The sequence below is a fragment of the Bufo gargarizans genome, chromosome 2 (genome assembly GCF_014858855.1).
Source record: "Bufo gargarizans isolate SCDJY-AF-19 chromosome 2, ASM1485885v1, whole genome shotgun sequence".
Classification (NCBI taxonomy): domain Eukaryota; kingdom Metazoa; phylum Chordata; class Amphibia; order Anura; family Bufonidae; genus Bufo; species Bufo gargarizans.
This window is the reverse complement of record NC_058081.1, coordinates 553,039,217-553,059,730: the sequence shown is the minus strand read 5'-3', so window position 1 is coordinate 553,059,730 and position 20,514 is coordinate 553,039,217. Positions and strand designations below refer to the sequence as shown.

Here is a 20,514-nt window from a genome sequence, read left to right as displayed (position 1 = left end):
GTCCCATTCTTGTCCATATTGTGGACGGAATAAGAATTGTTATAATGGGTCCGCAAAAAACAAAAAAAAAACAAACGGGTGCAACATGGACACCATCCATATTTTTTTTTAACCTGCGTTTTACGGATAGCAAAATACATACAGTCGTGTGAATACATTCCGTGCTCATATTGTGGCACGCAAACAGTGGATCCGCAATATAAAAACACTGACTGTGTGCTCCGTATCAGGAATGGGGACCCATTCACTTGAATGGGCGCAGGATCCACTAGGTACGCAGCGGTGCAGAAGCCCATAGAAGCTTGGATTTCGGTCCGTGCATCCGCACTGCAAAAAAAAAAATAGAACATGACCAAACTGATTCTTGCAGATTGTGGACCCATTAAAGTGAATGGGTCTGCATCTGAAAACGGTGGGCACACAGCCAGTGCCCGTGCATTTTCCTATTGAAAAGTACATTTTGTACAAATATACAAATGTTGTGTTAAGTGGTTTCCCTTTACCACAAAAATGTCCTGGCGTAAGCTGCAAACATAATATAGTAAGGGTTCAAAAACACAGTCACATTGTATGAATGGGAAGTCATAATCCCATAATATCTGCGTTGGTGTAATTTTACATGCTGCACCTGACAAATGCCACATAGATGCCCTGTGTAAATTTGATTAGAGGTTATCCCAAAACTGGCGATAGGCTTCGGTAGTTCACAATTTTCAGCAGGAGTTATATTTGAAATTCAGAAAGAAACCATAAGTTTGGTCAAATATGACCACGTTAAGACAAGATTCCTTTCTTTGAAACAAGTGACCTCATTTTCCTGAATAACATAGTGGTTGAGATAATTTTATAAGGACTTCTATCCTAGTCCCAGTTCAAAACAATATTTTTTATTTCCATACTCCATACAGTGCCTTAAAAAAATAAAAATAAAATTATATATATATATATATATATATATATATATATATATATATATATATATAAAAACCTACAGTCAGAGCAACAATGGAAAGGTTTAGATGAAAGCATATTCATGTGTTAGAATGGCCCAGTCAAAGTCTGCGATCAGGGAAAATAGTGCGAGTGCGTATGCAATTTCAGTCCGTTTTGACTGTGATTGTGTTGCGTTGCTCAGTTTTTTCCGCGCGAGTGCAATGAACTTCGGGTTTGGGTTAGGTGTTCTTTAGATTTTATTATTTTCCCTTATAACATGGTTATAAAGGAAAATATTAGCATTCTGAATACAGAATGCTTAGTAAAATGTGACACGAGGGATTAAAAAAATACAACAAATGAACTCGCCTCATCCACTTGATGGCGCAGTCAGCATCATCTTCTTTCAGGACCTGCAAAAGGACCTTTGATGACGTAATCGCGCTCACCACTTGGCGACGTCAGCGCAGGTCCTGCTGAATGAAGATAGAAGGATCTTCTATTTTCATTCAGCAGGACCTGCGCTAACGTCACCACGCTCACCACGTGGTGAGCGCGATTACGTCAAAGGTCCTTTTTCAGGTCCTGAAAGAAGAAGAAAGAAGACTATGCTGGCTGCGCGAACAAGAGGATGAGGGGAGTAAATTTTTTTTATTATTATTGTTTAACCCCTCAAGCCACATTTTAGTAAGCATTTAAATACAGCGATTTAGACTTTACGCTGGGTTCACACCTGAGCGTTCTGAAAGGAGCGCTCTGTATGTGCGATTGTACCGGCGTTTGCAATCGCGCATACAGAGACAAGCGAACGCCCATTGTCACACGTTCCCGAAAGTCTATGTACGGGAACGAGCGACAAGACGCCCCAAAGAAGCTCATGTACTTCTTGGGGCGTTGGGCGTTTTACAGCACGATCGTACGCGCTGTAAAACGCCCAGGTGAGAACCATTCCCATAGGGAAGCATTGGTTTCTCCTTGTTGAGCGTTTTAAAACGCTCAGGTGTGAACCCAGCCTTAATGGGGTTGCACATCCCTATCATCTCCTAGCAACCATGCATGAAAAATCGCACGGCATCCGCACTTGGTTGCGATTTTCACGCAGACCCATTCATTTCTATGGGGGCCTGCGTTGCGCTGAGAAACGCTGAATATAGAACATGCTGCGATTTTCACACAATGCACAAGTGATGCGTGAAAATCACTGCTCATCTGAACAGCCCCATTGAAGTGAATGGGTCCGGATTCAGTGCGGGTGCAATGCATTCACCTCACGCATTGCACCCACGCGGAATTCTCGCCCGTGTGAAAAGGGCGTAAATCTACCGAACTGACAGGAAGAATCTGATCAAATAACCGTGGTAATTGTGAAACGTACCGCTCTTGGTTTGTACACACAAATAGTGCCATGTGTAAACGGTCCCAAAGCCTGCCTCACTTGGGAAAGTAAAATTCCTTTGGTCAGATACCAGACGTTCAGTCACTCAGCAAAATGGCAAGTGCAACATATCAAAGAAGAGAAAAAATATATATGAACAATGAAAGATTTCAAAAACTATGAGCCTGGAATGCAAGCTTCTGTTGTACAGCTTCAATGAGGCCAGATATGGTCAGCATCCCAAGCCAATGGAGATCCATGTGTATTCCACCTTTGGTTGTTTGTCAGTGGGAATCCATGTCTTAGTTTATACGATGAGATTTAGAAAAACAAGTATGGACGTGTCCATTCTTTTTGCAGCAGGTGGCCACTACTCAACTGAAAGGGACTAACTCCATGGGCAGATCCACAACATGTACTATTGAAAATCTACAGCAGAAATCCAAGGGTCAGCCTCAAATTTCGGCAGCGGATTATTCAGATGGGAAAAAAATCTGCTATCTGAACATACCTGAAGATTGCTGTTGGTTAATGACTATCCCCCTGACTCTGTCATAAACATACATGTGTGGATCAGCGGATACCCAATGTTGACTGCCAGACTCCTCCAGTAAAACCTCATTTACACATCCATGCTCAAATCTGTGGGAAGGTGACCAGTGATGCATTCGAGTGTGGTCCGTGTGTCCGTTTTTTGCTGTCCACGTGCCATCCATGTTTCACTGACTCTGCATAGTTGATATAAGTTAATATTTTTCAAAGCATCTCTTCCTAATGATCCATGAAACACGGATGCAAAATTAATGGCATCCATGGTTTTCACAGACCCATAGACTATAATGGATGTGATAGATCCGGGAACACGGACAAAATAGCACATGCAACCGTGCTAAATCACTGATGTGTGAATACACACATTGAAATGAATGGGGACGTGTACTGTCTGGAGAACATGTAAAGCACATGTTCGTGGAACACTGATGTGCAAATGAGGCTTAAAGGTGGACATACCCATAATTTCACCAAGGCAGCTCCCCTGATGTTAACATCGGAGTATTTCATGCTCCGATGTGCTCCCTTGCCCTGCGCTGGATGCGCCCAGCAGTGTGTTCAGTGACGTCTCCGGCTCTGAGACGTCACTGAACGCCCATTAGTGCCGTTGACGTCACCGGACTCACTGCTGGGCGGAAGCCTCCGCCTGGCAGGCCTATGGATAGCCCGGTACGTCACCGGAACTCCAGAAAATGTGTTTGCCCTGCGCAATTTAGCGCAGGGCAAAGGAGAACATCGGAGCATGAACTGCTCCGATGTTCAAGTCAGGGGGGCTGCCTGGGTGAAAATAGGGATATGTCCGGGTTCAGCTCTGAACCCGGACAACCCCTTTAAAGCTTGGAACACAGACTTATAAATTATAACACATTAGCACAATGATTGTCAGCTGATAAACATAAAAGGGGGTAGCCCAGATTCTGGAAATATAATGTATTCATTGCGTGCATTCCTAATAGACCTTTATACAAGTTCTGCTTCATATTCAGGAGCTGAGCTTGTTTTTATTTCTCAATTTGCTGTGGAAAAGTGAGAGCGGAGTACTTCTTTTAGACATTTTTGATAAAATAAGACCATCATATCAGCTTTTCCTGGAGTGTTTCTTTAAAGTAGTGATTTAATTGGCGAATAAGGCTAGGTTCACATCTCCGGTGTGTACTCCGGTAGTCTGTCCCAGCAGAGGAACACACTACCAGAGTACACTGTATCCGACATAGCTGGACATTGCCAGATCCCCATTAACTATATTAGGATTCGGCTAGTTGCATGCAGCGGTTTTTCTTTGGCAGAAAGCAGGCATTTATGTTGGTAACCCGCCGGATCCCATTATTGTGAATGAGGAAACGGCGGTGTCCAGCGGCGTCAGATACAGTGTGTTCACCTGCTGGGACAGACTACCAGAGTACACAACGGACATGTGAACAAACCCTAAGAAAAACACCACATATTATGATACATTTGGGGTCATTTATCAAACTATGGTAAAGTAGAACTGGCTTAGTTGCCCATGGCAACCAATCAGATTCCACCTTTCATTTTTGACAGCTCCTTTGGAAAATGAAAGGTGGAATCTGATTGGTTGCTATGGGCAACTAAGCCAGTTCTACGTCACACCAGTTTGATAAATGACCCCAATAGTCTGCCTATACAATACTGTAAGGTGGTCATACACATGAGAGCAATGTCATCTGAACCACTGTTGATTGATGGCTGATACATGATTGATCATTCAGTGAAAGATATTTTGTCCATCTCATCAATACATCGTCCATTACTCGCCTGGTGTAACTGAACACGTATGGCCGTTCTGTGAGGGTGCGGCCACATGGTCAGGTTTCTTGATGCAGTTTTGGAAGCCAAAACCAGGAGTGAATTAAAAAAATATCGTATTTGTCCTTTCTCTCGTTTCATGAAAACCTGACCATGTGGCCGTACCCTAACAGCCAATCTGTATGATCACATCTACTCACCCTGATAAAGGAGCAGCCTGCTGTCATTTATCACCTCAGTTATGTAATGAGTTGTGAAGGGACAAATCCTTTGTCTTTAACCAAGAGCTGATGGTGCAATTTCACGCACATCCAGAACGAGCAGCCAAATAACTAACTGATAACATGTTTCAAAACATGGAGCATTATGGTGGGGGAGGGAGGACACTGGGTGAGAATGCTGGCAAGAGATGGTTTTCTGCATCACACCCTAGCTTCTGGGCAAGAATTATTCATTACCACTGATCTCCCAGTCTGCAGAGCATGGTTCTGAATGCACTGGGACAGATCATGTCAGGCAAATACAGTCTTAGGCCTCATGCACACGACCGTTGTGTGCATCCGTGTCCGTTGTTCCGTTTTCATGATTTTCTGCGGACTCATTGACTTTCAATGGGCCCGTTAAAAACTCTGAAAATGCACCGTTTGTCATCCGCATCCGTGTTTCCAGTCCATCAGAAAAAATAGGACCTGTCCTATTTTTTTGACGAATGGGTCCGCGAACCGTTGTCCAAGTCAATGGGTCCGTGAAAAAACACAGAGGCACACAAGATTGTCATCCGCGTCCGTGATCCGTGTCCATTTTTTTCCTATCATTTTCAAGGCAAACTTGACTTAGATTTTTTTTTTCACTTTTTTTGGTCTGGTGATCCTCCAAAAATCAAGGAAGACACACGGAAGAAAAAACGTGTGCATGAGGCCTATTACTGCAGCGGCAGCATGAAGCGCACAGCGTCATAGCAACCAATGACGCTGTGCGCTCCTGCTGTCAGCAGGAATCCAGGCCTGGATACCACGGACCGGTGTTCCACGGCCGTGTGCATTTGGCCTTAGGCCTCGTGCACACAGCTGTATCCGTTTTTGTGGTCCATAAAGCGTGCATTCGCAACACACAGATACCGGCCATATGCACCCTACATTTTCCCTTCTGCAGGTCCCTTGCTATGTTAGAAATGTCAATTCTTATCCACAATACAGAAAATAGAAACAAGTGTTAGGCTACATGCACATGATCGTATGTGTTTTGCTGCCCAGATGACATCCGTATGCCATCCTTTTTTTTTTTTTGCGGATCCATTGTAACCATGCCTAAAACGGAAAAGAATGGGACATGTTCTATTTTTCTGGTGGGGCTACGGAACGGACATACGGATGCATTTTTGTGGACCCATTGAAATGAATGGGTCCGCACCCTATCCGCAAAAACAAACAAACAAAAAAAAACGGAACAGACACGGAAACAAAATACGTTCGTGTGCATGAGGCCTTAATGTTGACGAACAAGTACTCCAAGGGCTGGAGTAGTTTTTACACCAGGCGCACAGACTGCCAAAAGGTGCACCTAATTTATGATTGGGCGTACGCATCGTCAAATTCTGTGTATCCTTCAGTGGCGCAGAGGGGAGACAAAGACCGGCGAAAAAGGCTGGTCTTTGTAAATGAAGGTCATCCGTTAGTCAATGCACAGAGCAATTTTCCATCTTATAGAAATGTGTTCTACTGTACTTTTTCTTTAACAAAAAATGTTGCAGTCACCTATATGTTTGTTTATACCCCTACTTAGCTCCCCTCTAAGCCATCCATGCGCCCTATCGGAAATACGGACAGGGGTTGTCTTAATGAGACAACCTATTTTGGCTGGGTTTACATGCTGTGGGTACTGCACACAGACGATACCCCACCTACCTGTGGCGGCCAATGGCCTAACTATTTTCTGGGTAAAACTAAGGCCTCTTTCACACGAGCATTACGGATTAGGTCAGGGTGCTTTCAGTGAAACTCGCACCATTTTTTTAAGCAAGTTCAGTGAGTTTTGTCTGCAATTGCGTTCGGTTGTTCAGTTTTATCCACGTGGGTGCAACGTGTTTTGATGCATTTTTCACGCGCGTGATAAAAAAACTGAAGGTTTACAAACAACATCTCCTAGCAATCATCAATGAATAACGCATTGCATCCGCAAGCAAGTGCGGGTGTGATGCGTTTCTCACTGATGGCTGCTAAGAGATGTTGTTTATAAACCTTCCGTTTTTTTATCGTGCGAGTGAAAAACGCATCAACACGCATTGCACCCATGTGGATAAAACTGAGCGCAATCACAGACAAAACCGAATGAACTTGCTTACAAAATGGTGCGAGTTTGGCCCCATGCACACGGCCGTGTGCGGGCCGTGGAACCGCGGCCTGGATCCCTCCTGAGAGCAGGAGCGCACGGCGTCACTGGTTGCTATGACGCCCTGCGCTCCCTGCTGCCGGCACAGTACAGTAATACACTGGTATAGATCATACCAGTGTATTACTGTATTGCGGCGGCAGCAGGGAGCGCACGGCGTCATAGCAACCAGTGATGCCGTGCGCTCCTGCTCTCAGGAGGGATCCAGGCCGCGGTTCCACGGCCCGCACACGGCCGTGAAACACGGCCGTGTGCATGGGGCCTTTCACTGAACGCACTTGTTAACTCATAACTGGGCACCTCCATTCTTGGTAAGGTGCCCCATTAATGAGCGGCAGGGGCTATATTTGAATTCGCAATATTTTACAAATATTTTGTAGAATATTTGTTATATATTCGCCAATTCGCTAAATCAGCAATGTAAAAATTGCGTAATGCAAATTCGTAACGCGAAATACAGGCGTGGGTCACTTTGGCTACATTTTTCAAGCTGATAGAAGTTTCATGAGAAAATGGTTGGCACGGCAGAACATTACAATAGCTTTATATGGAGATAGAGTCAAGTGCTCCAATATATTCGCGATTGCGCTAATCGACAGTGATTCGAATATTTTTTCGCACTACGTGCAACTTCACATTTTAGCAGGTCTGACCACAGATTTCTGATTGGTGCACTAAGTATTGTTGTGAACTTAACATTGCTTCCTTTTCATTGGCCCACAAGCAAGAAGCAGAGAGGAATCATGTGTTCAGATGGAAAAAAAAAATGACGAATATTCGATATAACGAATATATAGCACTATATTCAAAATATTCGCTAATTCTTGAAGTGGCGATATTCGCGATAAAAATTTGCGCTCAACACTATTGCCTATGTGGTAAGGTGGACTGCCTAGTGACAGGCGACACCACAATGCTTCTGTCAAGATCTAGGGGTGTCTTCACTTTACAAGGCTGCCCCTTCTGGGAAGGGGGTTCCCATTGCTACAGCATGGGCAACCAAACTGCTGTATAGGGGAAGCAGCCTGAGTAACATCCCTACATGTGGGTTTCTATGAACGTGGGTTGTAGAACTAATTCCAGCAAGAAAAACAAATTAAAAATGCTGGCCAAGTTTTCCCTAAAATTCATCAACAAATATATGTACATACACATACACACAAACAAACATACAGCATTTATAGGAGATGACATAAAAAAATAAAAATCAAGTACTTATCAAATTCCTGGGATCAATGCAATTACAGGATTAGAGGCTTTTGAGGTAATCCTACTGCACAGGGTGGGTAGATGTTGTGCTTTAAGGAGAAAAATGTGTCACTTTAATCACTTCATGAGCCATGTACAAGTTAGACACAACAACAACAACAACAACACAATCCACTTGACCATCTGGTGGACTGCAGTATATAAAAATACTAAGGGTACAGCCACATGGGCAAGTTCTGATTTTGGCTTCCAAAACTAGAGTAGATAATAAAATGAGAGAGAGTAGAAAAGACAAAGTCATTTTTTTAATCCACTCCTAGTTTTGGCTTCAAAAACTGCATAAAAAAACCTGAACGTGTTGCCGTACCTAAAGGAACTGTACTTACCCCTTGTAGATTTTGGCAGGTGATGAATCACGCCCTGATATTATAGCAGCTGGAGTGCAGCTTGTCAATAGCAAATTAATTGTCCTTCAAAAAAAAAAAAGTTGGTTGCTGCTTTCAAAAAAAGGAAGAGCAGTAGAAATCAATAACCCTTTGCCCAGGACATGTCCAGCTTCAGGTCACTGCAGACCCAGCAGGTCATTTAAAACCATGCGGCCCAGAAATGCAGCCGCTAAACATATTGCAAGACGGAGCTTCTAGTAACACTTGGATTAAGGAAACAGATCTCAAGTGATCTGCAGTAGTGAAGGCTCCAGCATCAGGGGTCTACTTTCCAATGCTGATTCACAATGTTCCTCCTTTTCCTGTAAGCTCTCCCTCCCCCCTCTCCTTTCCTGTGCCCAGTACAGCCCCTGCGACTAATATGAGGTTTGGCTGCCAGCCTCAGGTAGCTAGAGGAGGAGGTGTGTTGTACAGGTCACATGGACAGCTGAGGAACAGGTAGAACGCTGTACAAAGGGCTGGAGGCAGGTGCATGCGGGGGATCCTGCATTCCTCTCTGTGTGAAGGCTTGGTTTAATCTGGAGCAAGCCAACATAAGCTCTCTGCAAATTCTCTCTATGAGCCCTAATTTGATCGCACTGGAGTGTGCAAGGGAGACAGGCGGATAAGGTCTGATTATTACAAACACATGCCTTTATTCCATTTCTCCAAATCTTCCTGGTTATCCGGCTAAACACAGATCTCGGGATTGTTCATTGTCTGCTATTTGTTATTCTCCTTGGAGGATCTGCCAGGCTCTTATGACTCTGGTCCTTGTTTGGTAGGGCCTCATGCACATGACTATATGTAGTGTTGAGCGAACTTGTGTTTTAAGTTTAACGTACAAGGTTCGGGTTATCTAAGAATTCCGTTATGGATTCCGCTACCACGGACCACCATAAGTTATGGTCCGTGGTAGTGGAATCCATAATGGAATACTTAGATAACCCGAACCTTGTACGCCGAACTTGAAACACATGTTCGCTCATCCCTAACCATATGCATTTTGTGGTCCGCAAACCGCAGCTCCACAAAGTATGAATACCGGCTGTGTGCATGTCGCATTTTCCTAAAAGAACTGCCTATTCTTGTCTGCCAAACGGACAAGAATAGGACATGTTCTACAAATTGTGGAACGCCCGCATGGATGCAGACAGCAAACTTTCCCATAGTAATGAATGGTTCCGCGTGTGATCCACATAAAATGCATATTGGATACAGACTCAAAATACGGTTGCCTTGCTGTATCCCAGGGCAGAAACCACTGCGCTGTGGGTTTTGCCATGGATCTTCATGCGCATCCGCTCGCATGTCCTAAATCCTCTGTCTGAACCTACCCTCAAAGTGAAGATTTCCTATAATTACATGATGCTGAGGGTTATTAGTTTTGAACTATGTGTACTGAGCTCAGCTTAAATATGTCCTTTGTTTTCTACAGTAAGAAATAATTTATGTATTTGAAGTGACACAAATATTATTACAGGTCCCTGATGGCGGTTACCAAAAACTTTCTCATGCCAGGATTTCTGAAAACTGTCCTTGTTGTCCAATCACTGCACACGTTTCATTTTGTACTCTGCTCTTAACAAAATGAAAGCAGTGCTGTGATTCGTTGCTATGGGCAACAACGACTGCTTTTTCTTTTAGACCGTTCCATAAATCTGCCCCAATGCGTTTAGCACTCAGAATACAGCAACCGCTTAATGTCAGCCTATGGTAACCAATCAGAACACGTTTTACATTTCCAACTCTGTCTCAAAAACAATTGGATTATGTGCTATGGGCAATAATGACACTTTGTTAGAACAGTTCCTATGCATAGGGGTACAGCTACGTGGTGACATCGGTCACACGACACCTGTCATGGCCAGGATCGCAGTGTAGCGGTGATCCCATGGAAATGAATAGGGTCACAGTACGAGTTGCATGTGTGCCACAACTGCGATCCAGGAGTCTCAGTCACGGCACTCGTGCTGCGACCCCATTCATTTCTGTGGGATCACCGCTACACTGCAATACCTCTGCAATCTGTCCGTGCCTCCGCACTGCAAAAAAATAGAACATGTTCTATTTTTTTGCGATGCGGACGGATCACAGACCCATTCAGACGGACGTTACCGGTGCATTGGGGACATCGTTGCGTTCCCCTGCCACCACGCCTAGAGGAAGAAGGTACGAGGACAGAGCGCATCAGAACTGTAAGTACCTTTTCTATCTTCGATGCACCCCTGACCAGTGCCCTCTGCGTTACATGCACCCCTGACCAGCGACCTCTGCGTTACATGCACCCCTGACCAGCGAACTCTGCGTTACATGCACCCCTGACTAGCGCACCCTGCGTTACATGCACCCCTGACTAGCGCACCCTGCGTTACATGCACCCCTGACTAGCGCACCCTGCGTTACATGCACCCCTGACTAGCGCACCCTGCGTTACATGCACCCCTGACTAGCGCACCCTGCGTTACATGCACCCCTGACTAGCGCACCCTGCGTTACATGCACCCCTGACTAGCGCACCCTGCGTTACATGCACCCCTGACTAGCGCACCCTGCGTTACATGCACCCCTGACTAGCGCACCCTGCGTTACATGCACCCCTGACTAGCGCACCCTGCGTTACATGCACCCCTGACTAGCGCACCCTGCGTTACATGCACCCCTGACTAGCGCACCCTGCGTTACATGCACCCCTGACTAGCGCACCCTGCGTTACATGCACCCCTGACTAGCGCACCCTGCGTTACATGCACCCCTGACTAGCGCACCCTGCGTTACACGCTCCCCTGACCGCTGCACTCTGTGTTAGGTCTCATGCACACGACTGTAGTTCAGGCTCAGATGCGGACCCATTCACTTTAATGGGTCAGCAAAAGATGCGGACAGCACTCCATGTGCTGTCTTCGCATCCGTTGCTCCGTTCTGTAGCCCCGCAAAAAAAATAACATGTCTTATTCTTGTCCATTTTGCGGACAAGAATAGGCTTCTCTACAATGGTCTGCCCGTTCCGTTCCGCAAATTGCGGAAGGCGCACAGGCGGCTTACGTGTTTTTTTTTGCGGATCTGTGGTTTGCGGCCTGCAAAAAATGGTCGTGTGCATGAGGCCTTACACGCAGAATCAATAGTATTAGTTGCACACACCAACAACACCCACAGGGTTATTTCACAAAAGGGTGAAGAGTTTGGAGAAGTGAACAATATAGGACAACATGGTTGATTTGAAAAAAATTCCCCAATTCAGCTCCCTTTCCTATTCAGTTATGTTGTCCTAGATTGTTCCCTTCTCCAAACTGTTCACCCTTTTGTGAATAAGCCAGTGAGCGTCTGTTTAACATAGTGACATGTTTAAGGCTAGGTCTACAAGACGACATTTTGCTGCACCAATGTCGCGCGACAATTTTTATAATGGCTGTCTATGGTGTCGCACTGCAACATGCGACATGCTGCGACTGCGACAGTTGCAGAAAATCCATTCAATATGGATTTTTCTGCGACTCGCGTCGCAGTCGCAACATGTCGCATGTTGCAGTGCGACACCATAGACAGCCATTATAAAAATTGTCGCGCGACATTGGTCGCGCAGACCTAGCCTAACATATGGGCTTATTTACACAGCCCTGGTGTTTGCTGAAACTGCTTTAAACTATAAAGGAAAGTTTTGGAGACTGTTTCTCTCTTTCTCAGGTCTGAAGCAATACCGAGGAAGAAAGGGAAACTCTTGAAAGCTTGTCTTTTAAGTATTAGGTTAGTACAATAAAAAGGTATACCTGCATACCGCAATACTTTCGTATTTTGTAATCTTACTTATATATACTTATTTTGGTTTTTTTCAGTAGTATGATTAATACACTAATGTTTATGGGGGCCTTTGAGGTGGACATACTCGTTAGTCTAAAATTGTTCAAGACACATAAGTTCAACCAAAACAATTGTCAGCTTAAATTTTAACATAAACGACCGTTTAAGCTGGCCAATGACAGACTATTATCATCTGGAAAAAAAAGTCGGTCATGCTTGAAATTTTCATCCGACTGTCGAAAGATCTTTCACTGAAACACCATTCCCAGGAAGATCTTTCGCCAATCGCCCGGTTTCATAGAATTTTTATGATAAGTTTGAATAACTATAAGGGCCAATATGGACTACAATGTGTATGGTTGAGTCGTTGAAATTAAGGTTCACCAGAAGATTGTTCAACTGATGTTCAATCATTAACCAACTTTAATGTGTATGGCTCATGCACACGGCCGTAGCCGTTTTTGTGGTCTGCAAATTGCATACAAAAAATACGTTCATGTGCATGAGCCCTTAGTAGTAGTTTAAGTGCCAGGATACTCCTTGCTGACCCTTGGAAGACCCACTGAAGACACTTTTGGCAGACTACTGAGATCATATCTGTTGCGTTGTTGAGTATTGGCAGTGCTGAGGTCCATGCTAGTTTTTAAATGCACTGTGTGAACTGAATTTTATAAAATCCTATTGACAAAATCACAACTGTGTAACATATGGCCGCTACAGAGCTATGCATGCCCTTGATATAAATTGCAGCTATAGTAATGTACTGGGCACTGTAGCAAACTCTCAATCCACACTCTTTCCTCTTTGGCCTATGGCAACCTTCATCCTGTTGCTCCTAGTTCATGACCAGAACTCCAGCACTACAGTGAAGGCTGACAGACAGACAAAGCTGCATGATCGTTGGAACGGATGTAACACAAGAATACAGATTTAGGCCTCTTGCACACGACCGTATGGCTTTTTCTGTATTTTGCAGGCTGTTTTAAACGGATCCGTTTTTCATTTTTTTTTGTTTCAGTAGCGTTTCCTCTTTCGTTCAGGTTTTCCATTTGGGTTCTGTTTGTGATCCGTTTTTTTGCGGATCGCAAACAGACGCATACAATGATGTTTAAACAGTAAGTACATAAAAAAATTGGGCTGGGCAAATTGTCAATAGATGGTTCTGCGAAAAACTGAATGGATACGGAAGACCTACGGATGCATTCCGCATGCATTCAGTTTTTTTGCGGAACCATTGACTTGAATGGAGCCACGGAACGTGATTTGCAGGCAATAAAAGGACATGTTCTATCTTTGAACAGAAATACGGAAACGGAATGCATACGGAGTACCTTCCGCTGTTTTTGCGATCCATTGAAGTGAATGGTTCCGCATACGGAAAACAAAAAAACTGAATGGAAATGGGGAAAAAAAAAAAAACGTTTGTGTGCAAGAGGCCTTAGATGGTGCCTGAAAATCTAGGAGAAAGGAACACTAGACCTAGAAATGAATGCTAGTGTAAGTAAACGGGTGACCCTGCCCTGTTTGTCAGTCTGCTGCATTTCTTCATGTTCCTGTTGTGCAGAAAACATGAGTTAACTTCCTGCTGATCTGCTTCAGCGTAGAACATAGTAAATGAGACGGGACATAATCCTTTTTTCTGTCCTACTGCTGACAGTAGTGAGGGAGGCTCCTGCTGCAGGCAGACATAGGACAGTGAGGACGAGCAGGGGACACAGAGAACATTTCTTTACATATTTCTCAGTTTACGTGTAATACAATTACTTAAGAGGGACAGGCACAATCAGTACAAAAAAAAAACCTACATGCAGATGATAGCTGTAAGTCAATAGGAAATTATGGGGCACACTACAAAGAGCTTTTTCGTGGACTTCGTCTACTTGCATTTTTTGGGTTCATGGCTTTATTTCAGAAGTTTTCCAGACTCTAAAGTGAAAAACAAAAGAAGCGTTAAAGAAACACAAAACATGAACTATAACCCCATGATTTCAGTTAATTTATGTGTCCATAGGACGAGGCTGGGATTACACAGTAAAAAACGCAAGAAAAAAAAAACACACCGTGAAAGCCGCCTGCGTTCTAACTACAGTTGCGGCATAAAACCTGTATGCACAATTATTGCATCGCTGAACCAAAGTAATAGCGCCTGTGATTTTTATGGTGGGATTTTTAAGTTTTGTTTTTCTTTGCTGTGACTCGCTAGCATGGAAAAGGAAGTTGTTTCTTTTTTACACTTGCTCATACAAGTGTTTTTTTTTTTTTCTGTTTCAGGTTGTGGATTTTCTAGTCATTCGCATTGTAGAAACCGTCCTCAAGCAGCGAGAGCAAACACATGACCTGAGGGGTTACAGCTAATGATCTCACAATTCCAATCCTTCAAAACATGTCTGCTACTTCTACAGATTCCTCCCGCTGAAGAGGATATCACTCCATACCTGTGACCCCGACCATTGTCAGCAACTAAGGGAATCGAATCATGTTCCCCATCAAACATCATCCTACACAGAGGTCACACAGACGCTTAATAAGTGTGTTTCCGACACTCCAATTTACAGTAAAAAAAAAATACCATAAAAATAATTTTTCAAAACATTATTGAATATGTATTTAGACTTATTTGAAGTTTCTCCGAAATGGAGATATGTGGGATAAAGTAGTGATTATGGAAGGGGGGGGGGGGGGGGGGGATTCTTCTGGAATTGGTCAGTCATCCCAGTGAAAAACACAAGCAAATCTGTCACCCTGATGTTGGACCGTTATCTACAGTATAGGGGTGGGTGATATGGCCTAAAATCTATATTGCAATATAATTTTAAGCATGTGCGATATATATATCGCAATATCTTGTTTTCTGTATTTGGGGGAGGGGTTAAACTTTTTTTTTTTTTTTTACTTTTTATATAATAACTATTAGCCTCCTTAAGGGCTAGAACCCTTGTCATATTCACCCTAATAGAGCTCTATTAGGGTGAATAGGACTTTACACTCTCCCTGCTGCCCTGTGCGTTGTGCACACAGCAGCAGGGAGCTGACTATGGCAGCCAGCCTCTCATCAGCCCCCCAGCCTCTCCCTCTTATCAGCCCCCTCTGGTAACTCAACCCCCCCCCCCCTCTCTCTCCCTAGACAGGGTCCCCCCCCATCATTAGTGGCAGTGGGCAGTGCGCCCCCCCCCCCAGTATTGATCATTGGTGGCAGGGGCCCCCTTCCCCCCCACATCATTGGTGGCAGCAGCAGTGCGCCCCCCCCAGTATTGATCATTGGTGGCAGGGCCCCCCCCTTCCCACATCATTGGTGGCAGCAGCAGTGCGCCCCCCCCCCCCCAGTATTGATCATTGGTGGCAGGGGCCCCCTCCCCCCCCCCCCACATCATTGGTGGCAGCAGCAGTTCCGATCGGAGTCCCAGCAGTGTAATGCTGGGGCTCCGATCGGTTACCATGGCAGCCAGGAGTCACGCTACTGAAGTCCTGGCTGCCATGATATGTCAGTGAGCAGCATTATACTCACGTGCGCCGTGGCCGCCGGGAGCTCCTTCTTCTGTCTGTGTGGCGCATTGCTAATGCTTACAGCATTAGCAATACAGATACCAGCTCACTTAGTTTTTTGCTATATGGAGGCCCCTTAGTATCATCCAATCTGGATATTTTCATAGGCATTTGGATATTTAAATTGGAAACAAGGTATCCAAAGGGAATGAATATGAGAAGGGAAATTATGCCTTTTTATTAAGGGAGATTTGGAGGGGGTGGCCTTTTTTATTTATTTCTCCCTTTCACCTTCTCAAATTCATCCTTATCCATATGCATAGGAATATAGTTGGGATCTCTGAAACTGCATCTACGACGAGGTTGATTTGGTTTTCCCTGAAACTAAAAAGGAAACAACAATAGGATAGGAAATAATCCCAATGTGAACAGGTATCTATAAACCGCAGGAGGCATATAGCAGAGTTCCTTTCTTTTCCTTTTCTTTTATCTGTATGTTACATAGCTCTTATGTTAATGTCATGAGAGATAATGGGCATGCGGCGAATGAATTATTCCGCTGCAATCCCATTCTAATGTTTTTAATGTAAAATTTTGTATGTCAGATATTGAGCTGGAATGAGTCTGGTGTTCCAGGTGATGACTACTAGTGACCAGTGTTTTGGGAAGTGGCTAATCATGGTCCACCTCCCTCCCCCCCTCCCATGTTTCTGAGAACACCAGACGCACACCACTGTTACGAATAAGAAGTTTTCGAAACGCGTCAACAGCCAATACACCAGAGAGAAATTGTGTCCTATATGTCTGTGAACACTTGCCAATAAAGTATGGAGAAAAAGACACTTCAACAAAAGTGAGTGCTGGAGCCTATATCTTTCTGTTATTTGTTGCGCCTATAGCAGGGGTGCACAACGTTTCCTGGTTGGGGGCCACATTGCCAGACTGAACCAATGACGAGGGCCGAAATTAAAATTTAAAGGTGTATTAACAACTGAAATATTGTACTTATGGCACATTGAACACACATTATATAACATTAATGTCTACTTACACTTCCAGGACTCCCATCTAATGGGAGAAATACATAAAAAATACATGTGAGCAGCCACAAGACATAGGCATACATGTCTGTTACCAGATGGTTGGGGGCCGCACAGAATGGTATCAAGGGCCGCATGTGGCCCCCGGGCCGCAGGTTGTGCACCCCTGGCCTATAGCATTAGCAATGCGCCGCACAGACCTATGAGAAGGAGCGCCCGGCGGCCACGGCGCACGTGAGTATAATGCTGCTCACTGACATATCATGGCAGCCAGGACTTCAGTAGCGTGACTCCTGGCTGCCATGGTAACCGATCGGAGCCCCAGCAGGGACTCCGATCGGCACTGCCGCTCCGTGATATCGCGGTCCGGCGATATGCACAAAATCCATATCGTGGCACAAATTTGTATCGCCTATACCGCCCACCCCTACTACAGTAATACATGGGTAGTACTGCAGATATAGAGTCCAGATTCCCCCACTGTCAGCTCTCAGTGCTGCATTGAAATACATTGTCAGGACTGCTGTGTATTTCAGTGCAGTTCTGAGGGCTGACAGCAGGGTAATGAGAGGCAGTAGGAAAATAAAAAATCTATAGTACTATGAATGTATTACTGTAGCTAAAAGTCCAAAATTGGGGATACAGATTACCTTTAATGGGCTATTCTCATCTCAGACATTGGTGGCATATCTTAGCTATATGCAACCAATGTCATATTTGTGCAGGCGACACCTCTGAGACCAGCTCATAATGCCAGAACGGGCTCCCCAAAGTGAAGGAGAGCGCACCACACAAGTGCAGCTACCCTACATTCACTGATCTGAGAGTTCCAAAAATAGGTGGCCTGGTAATTTCTGGAACTCCCCTAAAGATAAATTGATTGGTGGCTGTTTTTTTTTTTTTTTTTCGGTACTCCCATAGAAGTGAATGGAGAGCACTTCGAGGAACCCGTTCTGGAGATTGGAGCAGGTCACAGAGATGGGACCTGCATCTATCTGACATTGGTGGCATATTGCTACAGTGTATGATAGGCTAACCACAGAGAACAGATTAGTGTGGGGGGAAATGGCAGTGCGTCTTATAGAGCGAACACTAGTGAGTGCTTCCATCGTGTAAGCGTTTCTAGAACCCAACGTCTAGTCCCAGTGCAGCGCGGGGCTAGAGAAGACCAGGGAGTGGTGAGTGTAGTGCGCTGAATGGAGAGGTCTATTTAGTTATTTTTTTATTTGATCAGAGGCCTGATATGGGGGTCTGATGAAAATTTGGGGCTCTATTTTTTTTTTCTCATTTTCCTCCTTTAAAACCTAGGTGTTTCTTATAATTGGGTGCGTCTTATAAAGTGAAAAATACGGTGTATTCCACAGCTTGCCAAATGAAAAGTGTGCCTTTTAAAATCATATTAGACTATTGCAGGGGTCAGATATTTGCCCAGACTTTTACACATATAGTTCATCTCTTCACAAGTCATTAATGCAATGGAAGAAAAGCCAGCTCACCTCACATGTCCAATGTAGCTGTGCACGGGGCGGACCCAAGTCAGTCCGTGTGGTAGATTCAATTGAAAAAAGAGAGGCTCCGGCACCAAGCGTGGACGTAGAAAAAATTCCCAATCTTTATTCAGCAATTTTCATGTATACAGCAAACAGTGGCACAGGCTCCCGCTTAATCCCAGGCAATCAACGCGTTTCGGACACTAGTGTCCTTAGTCATGATCTAGGTGTCTTGCATGGTGATCACTGAAATAGTGTCCAGTTTCCGCTATCCCGCCCCCAAGAGGAGTTCTGGGGAGGTGGGTTGGGCGCCAAAACAATCAGAACCATGCAAGGCACCTGTGCAAACATTTCTCCCGTGATATAAAAACACATAGAAATTTGTTTTAGACATACCAAACAGTTAAACAATTTAAAATCATATGGTTATGCTATCTAAATACATCAGAGATGTTGGTCCAGGAGTGGTAGAAAAGACATATATATATAATATTGTCCATGAGGTAGATTTGAAACACATATCTGAACATTTATGGATATATAGGTATATAAATAAATATCCCCAATAAACATAAGATGCGAGGGAACAAATGTATGTATGTAAAGAGTGGAACGGAATACCAAGGAATATATAAAAATGACAGCAAGGACTAAGCAAACAAGATGTGAACAAATCCACTAATATAATCAGATGAAATTATCAGTGTATATATACGTATATTTCATTAAGTGGTTGTTTGTATCCATCCAATTTAGCCATATCAAAGTAGCCATGGCCTTAAAACAAGTTGTATTCACATATACACTTAGGAATCGCCTAGTGTGAATTCATGTCCTAGTCTGCGCTTATTCGGCAGTCAAAGGGTCATGACCAGCATGAGGTTAATTAGTAGCGCTGCCTCGTGGTGTTTCCTACTTCTTGTTGTATGGAGGTGTCCTTTTCACACGGTCCTCTTAGTATTCCTAAAGAGAGTATACTGTCACTATAATCCAAGTTTTTAGATAGGAAAGGATGAAATAAACAAGACGATTATATGAAATCTGATCTCCTTATTAGTATTGGACATAATCGATTTTATTCTCATAAGGTCTAGTCTGCTTATTATTCAGTACTCAGTTTATTTTTAATTTTAATTTAATTTTTCTGTTGGCAGCTTATTTTGTTTCCCATTCCCATTTGGATTGGTATACTGCTTTCATTTTCACGTTCTCCGAGCATCTTCCTAATAATCAATATTTTTTATTTTTATTGTTATTATTTATTTATTATTCATTTAGTTATTTATGGTATGGATATTTTATTCCTAATTACCCATAATTCTGGCCGATAATATTTTTTTAATTTTTTAATATGTGAGCCTAACGGGACGTATTTCCTTATACATCCACCCCATTCATATCTAAGTTGGGACGCCATTAAGCATGTAGATATACTCTGCCGCAGATGTCTATCTGTAACAGAGTATATCCACACTCAATACCCGTAATCGCAACTACAAAGGGATCAGATAGTATATAATATAGAACCATTATAGAACGCTATCCCAACGTTGTGGCCTCACACTCTGTAGATAGAAAGAAAAGAAAACCACATGTTTAAAAAGGAAAAATTATTTCCAATGACCATGTAAAACATTGGTCTGTTTAACAGAATATAAAACAGGAAAAATAATAAAATAATACATGGCTTCTCTGCATGTTACCTTTAATAAAGGTACATTAGTTCTTTTTAATTCTTTTTTAAGGTTCATGCCCTGTGGGTATCTTGTTTTTAATCTCCAGATCCAGTATGCTTCCCGCAAGAGGGTCTTTTGTTTGATATTACCCCCCCTTTTAGGAAGTGTAATACGTTCAAATGCAAAGGTGGAAAGTGTGGCTATATTGCGGTCGTGGATGTTTATAAAATGACTGGCCGCATTGGAGATCCTGTTATGGAGGGGTTGGCAATATAATTTAAATGCTCTCGTAATCTGTCCTTAAATTTTCTGATGGTACATCCTACATACATAAGGTCACATGCAGTGCATGTGATAATATATATGACACCACTCGTA

The 20,514-nt window shown here is 43.7% G+C and overlaps 1 protein-coding gene and 1 long non-coding RNA gene across 6 annotated transcripts in view; one reads left to right on the top strand and one right to left on the bottom strand.

The window, feature by feature from the left end:
* The window catches only part of LOC122928593 (transmembrane gamma-carboxyglutamic acid protein 2-like), a 44,793-nt gene extending 30,458 nt beyond the window's left edge, over positions 1–14,335 (bottom strand). The window contains exons 1-2 of one of the 5 annotated variants that reach the window (XM_044281586.1): positions 8,611–8,951; positions 8,231–8,313 (exon numbers count right to left, since the gene is read on the bottom strand). Coding sequence is in view for 2 of the 5 variants with exons in the window: in XM_044281583.1 (XP_044137518.1) it covers positions 14,253–14,333 (81 nt within the window). In the remaining 3 variants the exon portion in view is untranslated. Of the gene's footprint in view, positions 1–2,308; positions 3,516–4,827; positions 5,236–8,230; positions 8,314–8,610; positions 8,952–14,252 lie in introns of those variants that run through there. The other 4 variants (XM_044281583.1, XM_044281588.1, XM_044281585.1 and 1 more) reach the window with 4 other exon arrangements.
* Positions 9,147–14,982, top strand: LOC122928594. Its single transcript, XR_006387900.1, has 3 exons — positions 9,147–9,279; positions 12,334–12,393; positions 14,719–14,982. It is a non-coding gene; the product is annotated as an uncharacterized LOC122928594 (long non-coding RNA).
* The last annotated feature ends 5,532 nt before the right edge of the window (positions 14,983–20,514 follow it).